The sequence below is a fragment of the Rhodnius prolixus genome, unplaced genomic scaffold (assembly GCF_049639745.1).
Source record: "Rhodnius prolixus isolate KJV_2025 unplaced genomic scaffold, Rpr scaffold_6, whole genome shotgun sequence".
Classification (NCBI taxonomy): Eukaryota; Metazoa; Arthropoda; class Insecta; order Hemiptera; family Reduviidae; genus Rhodnius; species Rhodnius prolixus.
Window position 1 is genome coordinate 18,535,622 of NW_027411634.1, and position 17,835 is coordinate 18,553,456.

General features: G+C 29.6%; 1 protein-coding gene across 3 annotated transcripts; it reads left to right on the plus strand.

Annotated features, from left to right (window-relative positions):
* Positions 1–40: 40 nt before the first annotated feature.
* Positions 41–15,711, plus strand: LOC141460783 (transmembrane protein 117-like). Of its 3 annotated transcripts, none has more exons than XM_074141096.1 (14): positions 41–252; positions 2,402–3,040; positions 3,202–3,352; positions 4,131–4,264; positions 4,352–4,631; positions 4,721–4,803; positions 5,103–5,213; positions 5,297–5,433; positions 6,933–7,189; positions 7,468–7,629; positions 7,699–7,803; positions 7,920–8,042; positions 8,290–8,420; positions 9,105–15,711. In XM_074141096.1, the coding sequence occupies exons 2-14, from the start codon at positions 2,780–2,782 to the stop codon at positions 9,174–9,176; spliced, it is 2,007 nt and encodes a 668-aa protein (XP_073997197.1). In that variant the 5' UTR covers positions 41–252; positions 2,402–2,779; the 3' UTR covers positions 9,177–15,711. The 3 variants fall into 3 exon arrangements, with proteins under 3 accessions (XP_073997197.1, XP_073997199.1, XP_073997198.1); XM_074141098.1 differs by lacking the exon at positions 41–252 and adding an exon at positions 342–605; XM_074141097.1 differs by lacking the exon at positions 41–252 and adding an exon at positions 2,167–2,324.
* The last annotated feature ends 2,124 nt before the right edge of the window (positions 15,712–17,835 follow it).

Consider the following 17,835-nt stretch of genomic DNA (forward strand, 5'->3'; position numbering starts at 1 on the left):
TCAAATATGATTAATCAGCTGTTTTTGGCATAAAGTTGCTCAAAAAACAGTGACGAGTAAAGTAAAATGATAATTTTTGACGCAGAAGATCATAAATAAATTCAGGAACTTTTTTTCCTGATATGCGTTTTTTTCTTTTGTGGGCAGTAATATTTGCTTAGTTTATTAACTAATAGTATTCGCATTTCCAACCTTCCATATAAAATGCTAATAGCTTAGCTTCTGCCAATGTTCCTTCTGTTTCGTACTGGGGTAAGTTCATATTTATATTCATACACCTCGGGCAAAAAAATATAAAAAAATTATATTAATTTTTCTAACTTCTAATGAATTCAATTATGTAATAAGTTATCTAATTGTGGGCTATTTCATCTAAAACGTTCAATATCTTTTCTTTCGCTAAAGGACTCAATTGTTTATATTATCAAGTCTGTTTTGTAAATGTTGTTCGAGGGAGAAACGATGATTGTCGGAGAAAACAAGTAAAAAGCACATTTAAACACAACTTATCGTAATTTTATCGTGGTATACCAAAAATTAAGCGTATTTCTGGCAGTCATTATTTTGTAGTGCTTGCATAAATAAATTCGAACACAGGTAGAAAGGTACTATTGTAAGATTTAAATTTTTTGTGTGTAATTAACATCTGAATTAAAAATTATATGGATTTCTCCTTTAATTTATCAAAGGTTCAATAAAATGTATAAAAAAGAAATTTTTTTGTTTAAAAAAAGAACTTTATACTATATTTTTAAGAACCGAAAGATTTTCTGATGGTTCAATTATAAAAATTAACTAGTGATTTAGTTAAGAAATTGTTCGAAAGAAGCTTATTATTTCATTAACTTTGGTTTATTGTAGTTTATTAAAATATTTTCTTAGGTTCTGAAGCTTCTTCTGTAGCATTGGACATCTCTAAAACATTCATTCACCTAGAAGAGATTTTATTCCTTGTAATATTTATTCAGTTCTTCGAGTTTTTTTTACCAATAACTTAAGCCTGCGCCTGAAGAGCCCGTTGATTGAATCACAATTCACTCATTTCTTGAACTTGGTTCTCGTACACTCCTGTTACTTCCCTAGTAGCATTAAACACTTTTGAGCACTGGTTGTCTACATTGAAGATGGAGCCAGTGTGGTTGCAGTAGGGATTTATATCGAAAGGATATTAAGCCTTTCTACTCTAGAGTAGAATTTGGCTAACTTACCTCTTTAACATGTCCTAATATTTACTACTTGTTAGATTTGTTTGTCTATTTGGTATAATATCTTATTGATAAGCTTTCGTGTCCGTTCAACTGCCCAGAATTTGCCACTTTTCAGTCTCATTTCGATTACACCCGTTTTCAACATGGTCCTCTCGTCTCTCCTCTTAGCTCTTTCAAAACAATCTTTATATTTCTACGAATGGTTGTCTTATGGTTATTGTGATTTGCACTTTGTAAATCCTTCGTTTAATTTTTAATCTTTTCATTATTGTTCTTCCAGGAGATTGCTTAAAATTGAAAGGAGCTTTTGACAAGAGTTGACAGTTAGTTAATTCAGGACGTAAAACAATTTTAAATTTGTAACATTGATTCGAAGGACTAAAATAGATAATCCAAATTTTGTCAGATTTGGTTGAAATAAACCCTATAGGTTGTAGATGATTTGGTTTTTACTGTCCTCACTTCTGTCAGTCTTGTGTACATCTTACATCTAATCCTCTAATCATTGATGATGTGTGACCGAAATTTTAGATACTAAAGTGGCAACTATTATTCATCTTTCTCTCAAAGAAATGTTTTTTCATCAAGTTTTCAAATTTGAGAAGTATAGAACAATATAATTACATATTAATTTCCAAAAATCAATTTATTCTCATCTCAAATATAAATAAAGAATTAACAAAATTAAAATTATTAATAAAAATATATAAAAATAACGTTTACTGCTTAAATATATTAATGATATTGAGGATGATATGTAAAATTTAAAAAATGAAATGTAATGATCCTGAAAATTAGTGAGGATACTTACCGATGGTTTGATAAAATGCCGGAACCTATGTACAGAAATAAATAAGAATAGTATATAATTAATTTTGGGAATAGTAAAATAACGGAATAACACACAATTTAATTAATTGAAAACTACTTTTTAGTTAAAAATAAAATAAAATAAATATATCCATAACTTGTGGCCTTTTGCTTTGGATTTTCTAAAAAATTGATGACCGCTAATTGATTGTGATTGTCCACCCTAAAAGTGGCTATAAAATGTTCGTTAAAAACAACAGTGGTAGTAAACAGTAATAAGTGCTTTTAATTAAAACGGCCTAAAAGGTTTATAATTTATTAAAAATTATTAGCATCGATAGAGTAATAACTCGAAGTTTATAACTTTTTTATTTGTGTTTTAGGCTCCTATGATGGTGATAAAACAATTAAGAAGTGGACAAACAGTAGTGTGCTCTTACAGCACGCCGATAGTAATGTCGTCATGACTCCTCTTCATATCTACCATTATCACCTAGCCTCTTCTCCTACTGGTATTGGCTGATTGGACGACTTTATTTTACGCTTCTATTGCTATATCAACACTAGGTACTTGCACGAACCGACTCTGCCTTAACGCTTGTTTGTTCAGGGATCAATTTTTTTCTACTTATTTAAAAAAAAAAAAAAAACTAAATTTTAAAAAGTTATTTTATCTCTTCTATAAAATAATTATAATAAATAAATATATTTTTGTAATGTACATGAACGGTGAGATTGTGATGAGTTAGTGTGATGGGAGTATGGGCGACCGTGAATCTGAACTCGATGAGCGAGTATCGGTAAGCAGCAATAGCAAAAGTGTTACTAATGGAAGAGAAATCAGAGCATTGAATCGAAACGCAAGCTTTGATCTTGCCCAAAGGCATGGTGGTCCAAAAAAGACACATGTAAGAACTGGATCGGATTTCTGGACCCAGGCGGCAGAACAGGCTAGCTACATTGACAGTACTCGCAGTTCCCTGGTGGTTGATTCCGAATTGAACACCCATCTTCCAAAAAAGGTTTGTCTTTAAATATTGTACTTTTTATAATAATTAATAATAATAATGAAGCATGATTTTATTGATGAATGAACCATCACTGAATGCATTGTAAGCCATAATTTTCCATCAGTTTTCACCATTCTTGAACGTAATTACTATATTTTATTCTTTAATTTCAGAGAGTTGGTTATGCTGGATCTAACTCTACTCCATCTCTAGTCATTCCATTGCGTCCATCTTCCTCCCTACATCACCAATTTAGTGTAAGAGAACAAAGAAGAAATCTGAAAGTCACTAGATTTTATAGTCATGATCACGACAACATTTTGGGTGAGTCTTCATTTAGCTTAGCCTTAATATTTTTTATTTTCAATGGCACGCCTAACAAGCCTAAGGTTGATTATTTTCTTAAAAAATTTGTTTTCTAGACTGCTAATTAGGTTTATAGTTAGTTCGTCCCGAAGTCTGAACGGAATATTAACCAATATTTTCTTAATATGCAATTGAAAAAAATATCCACCAAATTTATATAAGTAGGAATTGGTCTGTTTTCAATAAAACAAATCCTATTCGTCATAATTATTTACATATCTACATATACATTCTTTTGTACGATCCATTCCATTTCAAATAAAGATGTTCCTGAAAATAGAGGAAATTTAGGTACTATGACGCGTTCAGCTCTAAGGTTTTAACCCGAAATTCGGACCCCCCGGTGATAATTACTTTTATTAAAAATATTTTACCACAAAAATTGATTGAAGGAGTCTTTTTGGACTTACAAATTCAAATGTAAAGAGGAAACCATGATTCGAATCGGGTGAATGACGCAGTAGTCCACAGTCCTTTTTTTGACTTTGGTCTTCAAAGTGCTGTTATTATACAGATTGATCTCTTTCTTCTGATCTTCTTATACTCATTTTTGTAGAGACCATCCTAGACAGCATTTATCTTTGCATTCCAAGTCTTCCCTAGTACCTGCGACCTCTTGGGTTTTTAGTAAATCTTCGAATTGCTCTTCTTTCCGAACCCATATGTTTAAGCCATCTAGTATACTTTTTTTAAATTTTATTTTGCATAAAATTAAATAAATAATATGTGCTTTCAGAAAGAGGTGGTGAGCTGAGAGTTCTACAGCCTCTCCTAACAAAAGGAGGTGGCTCTAGGACTTCACTTGCTGCAATTTGGGCAGCAGTAGATAACAATAATCAAACAAAGATAAACAGAAAACTGAATGCTGTTGTATGTATTTTGTTTAACTTGAAAACTGGTGCTTTGAAATTATTATCACCTTTTTTTTGTTTTAATTAAAAAAATAATTTATTACAGCGTAAACCAAGCTCCTGGGAGGAGAGTGTATCTCTTCAACGTCGACGTAGTCTTGCTGTAAGAAACGGTGCGAAGGGCGATAATGCGAACATAGCTGGCAGTGAAAGCTGCTACAGAGAACAGAACATTCCCTTACCTATCACAACCCTAGCTGGTCTAGATACTAAAGATTTACGATATTGTTTCCAACATCCTTACTTACGGTTATTTACAACACTTTTAGTTATATTTTGTAACTTTCTTCTATTTGCTGAAGATCCAATATCACATAGTCATACAGGTAAAACTAATATTACATTATCTGAACCCACTAAAAAGATAATCCTAGTTTTCTATTATAATATAAGCAACTTTTAAATTTATTTACAGAATCAGTTATACCAATGGTTGGAAATGTCTTCAGTTTTGTTTGCACCAAGTATCCGCCCGACTGGAGATGGGCATTGATTAAGGTAAATTTTTTTGATTAGTCGAAATTAATACAAATTTTGTGTTCTTTGTCGCACTTTCATGGCCAGAACTACATAAATTTATTTATTTTCTTGGGTTTCCTGTACGTTAACCTATAATTTGGTATTTGGTATGGAAAAACCATATTGAGTGTTAACTTCTTATTTGTGGCTTTTATTTACTTGCTTCTACCACTGCTGGCAAAAAAAAATCTTGAATATATTTAGTGTTGTTTATTCGGCTTCCTTTTTTCAGGATGAGAATAACGGTATATTGTCTCTTAACACTTCTTTTATTGCAGGTATTAATGTGGATTCTTGCAATATTTTGTGGTCTAGTAATGGGTAAACTTTTTATTCATAGCATTGTGTTTGGAAAATATCTCAGACTTAAAATGTTTAGAGATGAACAGGTCAGTTGAATTCATTAGTACATTTTATTTAGTTTACAAAATATTTGTCAACTTTACAAGAAATATTTGCATATCATTTGCAGGGATCGTGGATTGCGATGTTTCTGACGGTAATACTTTCTTTGTACTTATTTTCCCATGTATACAACCTTATTCTTCTGATATTCTACAACAAACCAAACTATAGAATTGATAGCAGAATGGGACTAACTAACTCTGCGTATGTATAATATAAATTTAAATATTAATTGTGAACTGAACATGTAATAAAACTTACAGGTTTTACAAAGAGTGTACTATTAACGCATTAATGTGACTTATGTTATTCATTATTGGGGAGGCACTAAGTCCTACAACTTAAGTTCATCTGTTTGCATAAATAGGATAGATAGATCCTTTAAGGAAAATAGCCCAAGCTCTGCTACCTCTAACCAGTTCCGATTAGAGATCCTGAAAAGTCTGCCTTATCCTAGACAATCTTCATGTCTAAAACTCAATGTTGACTCAGTGAGTGTTTCTAGTTCATGAATTCTACAAAAGTCGGCTGGTATGGGTAATATCCCTTAAAGGAAAATGTACAATTAGGGATCCATCCAACAGTCTGAGAGTTGCATGTAAACTACGGAATTATTAGTTCTGCTGAGAACACCAATCAGCGTTTTTGATTGCGGACAACCACCATTTCTCTTGACAAGAGCTAATTCTCTTGAAAAATCAAGTTGTGAAGTGTTCATCTCTGATTACATTCCTGAAATTTTCACTAAAATAGGTCAAGAGAAACGCTAACATATGTTCAGGATAGCAGTGCATATTTTGCTAAGTTGTCTTACTTCTCATTTCACTAAAATATGCGTAGGACCTGAATAGAAGCATTCTTGTTTGAAAATTAGTCCTTGCTTCTGGAAAATTTATTTTCTGAATACCCCGAGTTGTTCACATCACTTACTCAAATTGTTAAACTGGCTTTTCCCTGAATTTCATCGCGGTTTATTCCACACTAAATCCAAACACTTGTGGTCTTTAACTCTTCAAATCCTCTATGCACTAACGCTATTCCCGCTCTCATCCTTTACATTCTCATGCGACTGCAGTATACAATAAATCCTTCATTCATACCACTTCTTTCTGGATCTCCTTGCCAGTATGGGGCTCATGCGTCGCCTCTAGCCTTATTTTTTTAAAAAAATGGCTTTTTCATCATATTTTCCAACTTCAGCTTGCCAGGACTAATTCCTAATTTAATTTTTCTGTATTAATGAGAATGTATGTATTTACACAATTATCATATTGGTGTATTAGAATTTTCATTTTTATTTTTTCTTGTATATTGATTCTACAGAACTCAATTTTTGTTAGGCTTTTTCGGTTATTATTATTTTTTGTGGTAGTTTTTATTCTTAAGTAACATCTGGATAAAACTTTTTTTCGATCATTTATTCTTCATTAATCCAAATTCATGTGAACGTGGTCACCAAACCGATCACAGTTTTGAAACTTTAGACATGTTTATAATAATAATAAATTTAATTTCTCTTAAAGCATTAAAAGAAAGTGGAACTAAAACTCCAAAACCTTAGAACATAAATTGTTGAGTACGGTTGCTTTTTTGGTGACTCTGCTAGTCTTAAATATAATGATTTTAAGTATGATATGTTTGTTAGCTTACTTTTACCATAAGTGAAAATTAAAGGAATTGTTTCTACTTTAATGTTATTTTAGAGTAATGAAAGCAGCTGCTTGTGGTACCTGGCTAGGCGACCTCGTTACATGGTTAATGGTGACTGACGTCATGTTACAAGATTCTTTATATCCTGATTGGGCTCCAGCTTTGCGCAGATTATGGCGAAAATCTAATATCCCTCGTATTCTAATATTTTGGGTTGGTTCAGCTTTAGGCTCTGCTTTTGTGGTTACACTTATTGTTGGTGATCTAATCTCTTGGGACACTCTCAATCAAGACTTCGTTGCAAGTACAGGTAGTGTATTAGTATATTAATATTACGTCGAAAATTCAAAATTGTCTAAGTATACATTTTCTTTCCAGAGCTAAAGAAATTTACTATTGACGTCACTATTCACATTTACAATATGACAAAATTATCACAGACACAACAGATTCAACCTTAAAACTTATGATTGTTTATACCTCTGTAGTTGCGTTATTCCACTTTTTAAAACTTCGTTTTTAAGCAATAATCATTCTCTTAACTTGTGGTAATTTTCTTTAATTAAAATTGTATAATATTTGTTACAGAATTGTCTCGAGCCTTCCTTGCATCATTTATTCTTGTCTTGGATTTGGTAATCATGATGCAAGATTGGGATTTTCCACACTTTACTACAACTGTGCATATAAATTTACCTGGCTTTTCTGTGGCCACCTTAGAATGGAAGTATGCTGAAGTTAATCTAACTGGTAAGTTAATAATATTTAATTACTTAATAACATTAACCTAGACATCTAAATTTATCAACTATTTCTTAGGAAAGTGGTTCAGCTATGGAGTTATTTTCATGGTCATGTTATTGGATCTGAATATGTGGAAAAATCAAATATTTTATACACCAGATAAATTTGGGCAATACATTGGTAAGTATTGTTTTATTATTAAAATTACACAATTAAGTTCCAAGTATATTTTTGTTATCCATCTATAAAGTTCTATTGAATCGAAAATAAAAAGGTAATTAATTCGCGATTTTTAGGAGAAAATCGCAAGATCCATACAATTTTAGATCCTGTGGTTCTTCAGTCTGGTAACTCCTCAGATTGGACGTTTGAAGCAAGGGCTAGAATTAATGAAACTACTGGGCTTCCTTATAATAAGAGTAAGTGACCAAAATGTAAATTTTTTCTTGTATTACAGAAGTATTCCCGTATTTAAACTAATCTCTCATTGTTTATATCAATTGTAAATTAATGTATTTAGTTCTTTCATTAATTAATACAGTATTATATTATTTTAACAATTCTTTTTGTTTCTGTTCTGCGTCAGTGTAATATTTTTAGTTGATTATTTCCTTTAGGTTTTTTTTGAAAATATTAAAATGAAATATTGTAAAACTAATGTTTTAGACGACATGAAGATGAATTCCAGGTATATGGGATATCCATTGCTGGTAAAGTGTACTGCATTTCTTCCATCTATGATAACCCTTAGTTTTTTCCTTTGGCTTATATATCTCTATGGCAGATTTCCACATAAGGTTGGTTTTTACAAATTTTGATTTTTTACTAACAATTTTTGTCTGCCTAATTGATTTACTTTGTTAATTTGCAAACGATGGTTTACAAAAATTGTATCCTTTCAATTTTTTTTTTTTTATATTGTTTGAAAAATTCAGAAACCTATATCGAAAACGGTGATCTTTTTGGGTTTTTATATTACTTTTTTGTCTTTCCAATACGATATTTTTTTGCTGGTTACTTAGAGTATGACGCATTTCTCCAGGTACCACATATTTTATTTATAACCTAAGTACTACCTACGCAATTGGAGAATGATTAACATAAAAACAAGTGGAAAACCTAATTAATGTGAAGATTTTTGTAGTTACAAGTAGAAGTAAATATGGAAAGTAGTATGAAGCAATTATAGAATGTAAAGAGCTGGGGAATAATAAACTTGAAATTGGTATTTCATGTCAAATTAAGTAAATAGAGTATGCAGTTTCTTAATTTCCATAATTAGATGAGAGGTTGCTGAAAGTAATTCACAATTATATTTTATTTTAACTTTATTTCGACTGATGTAACTATTTTTTGGATTTAATTTGTAGGTCCATGCTCTAATTATGTAATGCTGCTCTTGTCATCATAGTCCAATAAAAAACCCATCTTTACAAATGAAAGTTTTAGTTTAAGTTATAGAATTAAGTCTTATTTTGCAGGAGAAGATTGCTGCTGATTCAGCCACAGCTGCAAATGATATTGAATCAGAAGAAGGAGGAATAACTGTATGAAGAACTTAATTAAATTTAAGCTGTAACGTAAGTTTAATTATCAATTCTTCCAGAAAAAAATATCAAGTGCATATTGGGGAAAACACTATAAAAAGTGTTTCGCCAACACTGCATTTTTAACACAAATTGCTCATCCGTCATACCGTTGTTTTATTGTTAATCAAAATTAAATCTTATATAAATTTTATAATGAAACATAAATCAAGAGGAGTATTTTATATAAAAAATTATATTTGATACTTAATATTATTGGTCATAAAAAATATTGAGAGAATGATTTTTTTTTTAAGATTTAAAATATTTGTTTAAAATACATCAAGATAAATAAATAATTTTTTTTCTTGTAATCAAAAGAAATAAGGAAGTTTCAAAATGGTGTGGGGATAATTATTTTTAATAAAAAAAACTCAAAAGTTACAAAAAATGATCTTAAATACAAATTCATTAATCTCTTTCATGTACATAAAGAAAAAGCTTGCAAGAATTTGAAAAAAGAAAGAACGTGTGATATTAAATTTATTGAATAATTTCTTTCCCAGTTTCAAAGTATTTTTTTAATTGGAGATAAAATTTATTAATTTTATGTGCAATTTTTTCACATCTGGAAAGAAATACTTAAAAATTTTAGTACTTTTAATGTTTACTTTTGATATTTTCATCGACATTTTATGTGTACTCGACAACATAAAAATCATTTGAGACATTTATTTGGTGACATTCAGCTCGATATAGATTGTAATCCTTTAATTTTTACCCTTCCATTTTTAAGTATAATAACCGAGCAATGCAGTTAATTTTAAGTAGTTTTAATGATTAAAAGTGTCAATATTGCCAGCAGCCTGTGATTTTTTATTTTTATTCGATAGATTCAGATTATTAGAGTGTTAATTTTTCACATCAGCTTAGTTTATTTTCGTGCTTAAAACGAAACACAGAGTTTGCCATTCTTTCTTTCTTTAATAAGATTTCTAAGTTCACCTCTTTATATTGCAAAAATTAGATATTTAATCTTCCTATAGGCAGATCGTAGATCGTATTGCAGTGTTAATTCGTTTGTTGCTAAAATTTAATTTACTTCTTAAAATCTTAATAATTCTGATTTTTTTCAATCAATTTTGGTTGAATACTTAAGTGATGTGGATGTGTATTTACACAGGCCAAAAACTTAATAATTGCCAGGTATGTATGCCAAATATGTGCACCAATTTTGAGAATTAAAAGCGCATGTACAGTAATTTTTTGAGAAAAAGTATAATTGAACTGGTCTTTGCAATTTTAAAAGTGTTATTTCCTTTTTTTAGCCTTTATTGTAAATGTTAAGTGTTAACGGAGCATCCCAAAAATAAACTTCCTGCACTTGTAGGAATATTAGCCAGATAAAGAAATACCAATTTTTGTTTTCCACGAACGAAATAAAAAACTTCTTTAACTTGTTATAAAAAAAAAATAATAATGCCATTCAGTATATTTTTCTACAAAGAGATTTCTGATAATAATTTCCGTAATTTCTATTTTGATTACCTTGACATCATTTTATATGTATTTGGTAGTGCTCTAAAACGATTCTAATGTTTTACTTAAGCTTCGATCGTTAACGTACAAATCTAGTTTTGGTTTGGTAAGTTTTCACATTACAAATATGTAATCTGGTTTATTTGTAACCAGATATCTTTTATCTGATACATTAACAATCAATAAGTTTATATAGCCTAAGCTCTATCTAAAATAAATCTTAGCTCTTCCTTGGTTGAAAAGGAAGTAATAGTTAAATTGCTTCTATTTCCAAATAATTATTTCTATAAAGAATGGCAAACCAGTGGCTCATGTACTTTAATTTTATTCTGAAGCCAATTCAGGAAACGATGAATTATCTCAATTACAAAACTATTTAAAAGAAATAAGAAAATTATATCACTGAAATTTAAAAAAAAAAATTATAATCTGAACTTTGCGAATTATTAATGAATACAAAAAAAAAAATCTAATTTTTACTTCAGATGTGTATATTAGGACCAAAACTAAACAGTTACAACCTATCTAAACAATTTAAATTGTGCATATCAGTTTTTCTAAAAATTGCTGAATGGAGCTTTTTAAGAGCTGACTTAGCTCTGTTTTATTCATGGTTCTATTATAGAGACATAAACCAATCTTCAAAAAATATTGTATTGGATTTGAGTGCTGGAAAAACCTGTTATTTTATTACCATCAAACAGTTACATTTAATTACCAGCCAAAAGAAAAATTTATATATTTAGTAATGTTAATCCTCTGCCATACGAACCAATTTTTAAGTTTAATCTTGTTTAACTAAAATATAATTTTCAATCATTAAATGTTACTCCTAATAAATAATTCCTAAAGTTTTCCTTTTATGGTCAGAAGGAAACCTTATTCAGTTATCATTTCCGCCCGCTAATAATAAATAAATAATAAAAAATATAAATATTTGAATTATGAACTGATAGGCTTGGATTTTGAAACAATAAAAAAATAAGTACAGTATCACTGCCTCATTGCATGTAGGTCATGAAAGGATTAAATAACTTATTTTTATTGCTTGTTTTATAAAAAAACTACCTTTAATGTTTTAAAATTAAAATTAATTCATGAGTGAAAAATATTTATATTTATACTAAAAATGAACATTAAAAAAAGCACGTTGACTTTTTTGCATTGGCTTTTTAGCCATAAAGCCTTTTTGATTGACCTAAAGAGAAAAAATATATATGTTGCAGTTAATGGTTCAAAATGTTTATTTAGCCAGAATTTATTGTTGTGATAGTTAAATTGTTTATGTTTCAGAGATATATTGGTTGAAATTAACAATTCTATATACAAAATTAATAAAAGAAAAGGAATGTTGATATTTTTCTAATAATATAGATAGATGTAAATATCCAATTGCATTCTCAGTTCGCATCATTTATTGTAGTTTTCCTATTCATGATTACTTCTAATGCTTTTAATTGGATTTGATTCCTGCGCTAATTCGTTAGTTGTAAGTAATATACAGTTAAGATGGCTAGCTGTAGTAATTCCTCGGACGTTTGCTGTTTCAACACTTAAAATGCATTGACAATACATAATACAGATATAGCTAGGATTATATATATAATACTATATAAATGGTAAAAAGTGGCCAAGCTCTGAAATGGTTTAATTATCCGGAGAATCTCGTCGTCCTTAGAGAGAGCTGCAAGCTCTCCAATCTTTCAGATTTTCAAATATCATCATATACTTTGTGAGATCTCCTGGCGCTTCGTACGACATTGCTTCTCTATAGAATACTGATCCATGTATTTTCGAAATAGACCAGATAAGTTATTTTGGTTTTTTGGCATCATTACTACGATGGTTCGGGGTAGTTTTACTATGAGTGAAGTCATAGCCATCTTAAAGAAAAGTTGGTTTATATTTTCTTAGCTCTTGAATTCTTTTAATAATTTTTTTTGTAAAAATATATATATATTTTACTATTTTACTTATAAAAGTTATTTGTACTTTGATTTATTTGTTTTAACTTGTAGTTGTTACTTTTCATTTATAATTTAACTAATGTTTCTAATTAAGTATAATTTGAGTTTATTTATGTATATATTTGAAGAATTGTTATGTCAGTATTGAATAATTTTTCCTATTATCAAATACAGTGCACAACCGTTAGAGAGATCAATAATTTTCGGTGAAGAGGAATGGTAATTAGACAAAAAGTGAGTGGAGAAGGTTCTCTGAGCCGATGTGCCCATTGAAAAAAACTAATGCATCCGTTTGCTTGAATCAAATATTTCCACTCTAATAAACCACAGTATTTTAATATTCTAATAGAACGCTAAAAACAAGTTTTTTTCAGTAAAGTGGCCCTTCCTTTAATCTGTTTTTCTTCATATTTGAAATAATAGCTATGTGTTTAATTCTTATTAATATTTTACAGACACATTACTCTAAAATCATACTTACAAGGGGATTTAATCCACTTTTTTAGAAATGCCTTAAAAAGGATTTTCTTAGGAATATATTTTAAATAAATATAGATTTTGCCCTAATTTACTGTTATAGGTCACAATGTGGCAATGAGTCGATTTATCAAATTAAAACTTGCCTTAATTTTCCGCTTTTGACTTTTACTGACCTCATACACCCACAGACCATTGCAAACATCTTTTCGGCTCAAGAGTACTTAAATTGATATTTCCTGCGAAATTTTAAAGAAAAAAAATCTGTACGATTTTACTGTAATAGTAGTAAGAGTACTACTAATTATTAATTAATCTTTTTTATTTATTATTTTCTTGTTATTAATAAAACAATAAAATATATTTTGTAATGTAAAAATATAATTATTGTTTGCGATTGAGGTTTTTTAAATTTAAGATAGCTTAAAATGTATTGCTCTGGTCTAGTCAATCTATTATTATTATTTTAACTGTTTAAAATTAAAAAAAATTTATTTCTTATTGTAACGAAAAAAAATCAAAATGGTCTTAATATGCAATTTAAGACTGATTGGCTTATTCCTTCCATAATCTGATATAAACTGTACAATATGCAATTCCAGTTGTACCATATACTGAATCAAACATACGAATAAGTAAATGTTTACCAACTGTTATACTCAGTTGAACCGTGAAAATTTTAAGTATTCATCCTTGGATATATTTTTTCAACGAATTTATGAAATAATTCTTTTTTTATGTAGATTTAGATTTGTTTGCTTATTTTTTTCAGTATTATTTGTTGGTATTATTTATTACAATAAGATTATTATAAAATATTAGTAGATCAAATTATCTTTAATACTCAATTTGTTTCATTATTTAAAAATAACTTATAGGATTAGGCATATTTATTGGAAAATGTTTCTTTAACAACATTTTATATTTCGTATACATCATGAACCCACAACATTCATCTCAAAAGAATGAAAGAGTTCACCCACCTACGTTTGGTAAAGCAAACTGCTGATCTGAAATTGTTCTCTTTAGGTAAGACTTCTCCTCCCTAGTCAACTGCGGTCTATTCGTAGGCTTCAATATCCATAAATTCTAACACTCAGAACCAGTACCTTCGTTAAAAACTCGCACAAAAGCCTAAAAAACAAAACAAGAATACTCATCATCCCAAGAAGGAAAGGCAATTACCGCCTACAGACGGCTAGATGGCTAGTACCTTGTCCTGTATGCCTCCATTTTTCTGACTTCCAAAACTAGTAGCAACTTTACAAGAAATATCTGTGGCTATAAAATAAAATCATGATTACCTGATAGAAATTATACCCTTTCGGTCTGCTTGCCATTCGTTATTTCACTATGTGAGGTTCTGGTAAGTGGATTCTACAGATACTATCCTTAAAAAAATCAATAAGCCCTTAAATTTAATTGTCAATTTTCTATACTTCACCATTTCGTAATCTAAAATCTCGTTTTTTAAAAAAATTGGTAGAATTTCCTTTGAATAAATAATATTTTTCTGATAGAACACATAACTTTGGCTTACTAATTCTTCGTCCACAGTTCTTATTGTTGGAACACTTTCTTTTCATACATGATCGGAATACCTTTTCCTCTAGGAACTTATGTAGAAATAATTTTTTTGTTCATTCTTATCGAACAAGGAACACAAAGCTTTACAGAGTTTATAGATAATATTGCCTTTGTTTTACTAAGTTTAAAATAAAACCTTTTAATTCCTTTCAATTTTTTATTTGTTTAGTAAAAAATTATATTTATATTTGGCTTCTGATATTTTATACTTTCGGAAACTTTGTATTTGATAGATTATTAATTAATTCGTAATTACATTAAATATGAATACTGTTCATAAGTTGAGATGTGTTTACCAATATCAATGATAAAAAAAATGATTAAATCTAAATATTGATGATGTTTCCAAGATAAGAAAGCTACTTCTGTTAGAGTAGTTTAATAACTTTATTAAAATAATAGTTTATACCGATGAACGAAACAGAGGTTCACTTCTACTCTCTGGACCAATAATACATTTTTCTTCTTCTTCTAAGTCTGGTTTTAAGTGTCTGGAGTCTGCTTAGTGCTTCGTCCACCTGTGAGCAGTTAGTTATAGCGTTTCCCATTAAGTGCAGTAAAGCATTAAAGGCTCATTGGCTCCAACTACGTACTTAAACATCCTATTTTAGCACACTACTACTAATGACTTAATTCTGTTTTGATTTTATTTTCAAAATTATATAAAACTAATGTTCTGGATAAAACTGAAATTATCTAGCTTGGACACATAACCAAATGTAAAGTGTCTTAGGATTTGCCATGTAGTATTTATTAAGATTAATATTTTATTTTGTTTTTAAGTTATTATTTTTATAAAGATGTAATTTATTTATAATTTTTTACATTGTAACAGTCTTTTGCTTTATACAGTTTTTAAAAATTTGTGTTTTAAAGTGAGGATTTATTTATTGATTCCTGAAAATTTTGTGAAAAAAGAATATTTTATTTGTTTTGTCAAAATCTGTTTTAGTTATAGAAATCGCACAATAAAAGATACATAATTATGATTATTCAAGTCTTTTTTTTTTGTCGTAACTAAGTTCTCCAGCATACTTGAATTACACCATGTTTCTGGTTTTCATTAATTTAATTTCTAATTAATTTTTCTTATTTTCCTTTTCATTCACATAATTTCTTCATTCCCAATTCTTAAAGCAAAAGATACAGCGAAGAATTAAGAAAAAACAATTATGCTTTAGGTACTATTACAAAGTTAAAAATATTTAGATTTCTATTTGATGCGAGGTAGTAGATTTTGCATAAAAGATTAAATTCATGTGCACGAATGAATGCACAAATAATCTCGAATTCAAATAATCACAAGAAGTTTAAATGATCTAAGGGCAATATGTTACAATTTGTTGTTAAATCTATAAACCGGAACATCCTAATATCTTACAGGTACTGTTTACTTCTGTCAAGAATGTACTGTTTTGTCTTAGTATGGGCAACTCATATTTTGGTAGTTATCCTGATAAAATTTTATAAAAGACAAGTTATTATTAGTTTCTACCAGTTCATGAAGTATTTTCGCTAGACTTCAGCAACGTCTACAATCTTATTTCGTTCTCCTGGATATTGTGCAACCAAGAGAACTTGTGAATCCATTCCACAAGGATTTTTCTAAACGTTTTTATAAAAAGATCCCTACAACTATTAGTGATGTGGGCAAGACAAACGTTTTACCTGTCCAACTAAGAAGTCTTGCCTTATCCAGGGACCTGATTGATGTCTATATTATCTCAATACTTTTTTCTCTGAAAGTTGAAATAACTCCCATTCTGAAAGCCTTTCCCCTGATTAAAATTCTTCTCCTTATTACTTACTAGAATCTACTATCTTAACCCAAATATGTTCTCAACCCAAAATTTGTGACGTACTTAATTTTTTTCTAAAAAGTGGGAAACAAATTTTTATGTATTCAGCAAAAGTTTTTATTTAAGGATGAAAAAAGAAAATCATATCTTGAAATCTAAACTTCTTTACGGGTTCAAAATTTGTAAATCTTCTGAACTAGAATAGAATACATACTTTCAATTCGTCTACTTTAACAGATGTTCTTTAAGATATTACACATCTTCAATACTCACTTGTCTAATGAACCTTAAGTGAAACACTTGTTAGCAAAACAAAAAAATCTAGATGTACTAAATGCCTCGTCTAATGTTCTTGTGATAAGGACCCCAGCAAATAAAGAAGGAAGAATCTCAGGATACCCTTGATAATTACCCAGTTCATATTTGAGCTAGGCGCCACGGTAGCCGAGCGGGTTAACTCTTTGGGGCTAGGTGGGTTAAAAACTGTCCCACCTTTTGCTTAGCTTTTGCTGCATGGTGGGATATATTTTAACCCACCTCGAAAAGTTGAAATTATTCATACATACAACTTAATATGTTATTTAAAGTTTTTCATTCAGTTGGCAGTGCTATGCACCAATGGTAAAAGCGAAAATAAGTGAAATAATTTTCATATTGATTATAAACTTGACCGATAGTAAAAAATGGTGGCACCGCATACTGTTCTATTATTTGGATACAGGTGTTGTTAATTCATATATTGTTTATACAAAATTGGGTCAAAACATGGAACTTAAACATTTCAAGGAACAGTGCGCTGAAGGACAGTGCTGTACTGTCTGCAAAGTTCCGCTTTGCTTTGGTAAAAAGTTGTGTTTGAATGAACATCATATAAAGCATTAGTTGCATAGTGGTATTATACATTACCAGCGTCCCACACTAAAAAAGGACTATTGAAATGTTATTAATTTTTTCTTTTCTTTTTTTCTTATTTCGAGAGTAATGATTATTTGAGAGGGATGATTACATATGTAAAATAATGGAAATGAATGTTTATTTCCATTTTTTATAATAAAAGAGATTCTGTGCAACTAAGGCTTTTATTTTCTTTAAAATCGTGTGCCTCAAAGAGTTAAGAGGCGAGACCTGCAAAGCTAATATGCATTGTGGTTCTGGGTTCGATTCCCGGTCTAAGGTCTTGGATTTTATTTAATGGTTAAATGAGAAATAGTAAAGTACGTTTGCTATTCGCCTCCGTCCACGACACCTAGTAAATGGTAGTTGTACGTTAAGCCCCGCCAGAAAAAATAGGCGATTACTTTACTTTTTACATATTTG

Bases quoted from the DNA above. Each gene is read 5' to 3' on its own strand.
- LOC141460783 (XM_074141096.1), top strand. From the start codon at position 2,780: ATGGGCGACCGTGAATCTGAACTCGATGAGCGAGTATCGGTAAGCAGC. The intron at 7,190-7,467 runs GTAGTGTATTAG...TATTTGTTACAG, and splicing joins AGACTTCGTTGCAAGTACAG to AATTGTCTCGAGCCTTCCTT. The intron at 8,421-9,104 runs GTTGGTTTTTAC...CTTATTTTGCAG, and splicing joins ATGGCAGATTTCCACATAAG to GAGAAGATTGCTGCTGATTC.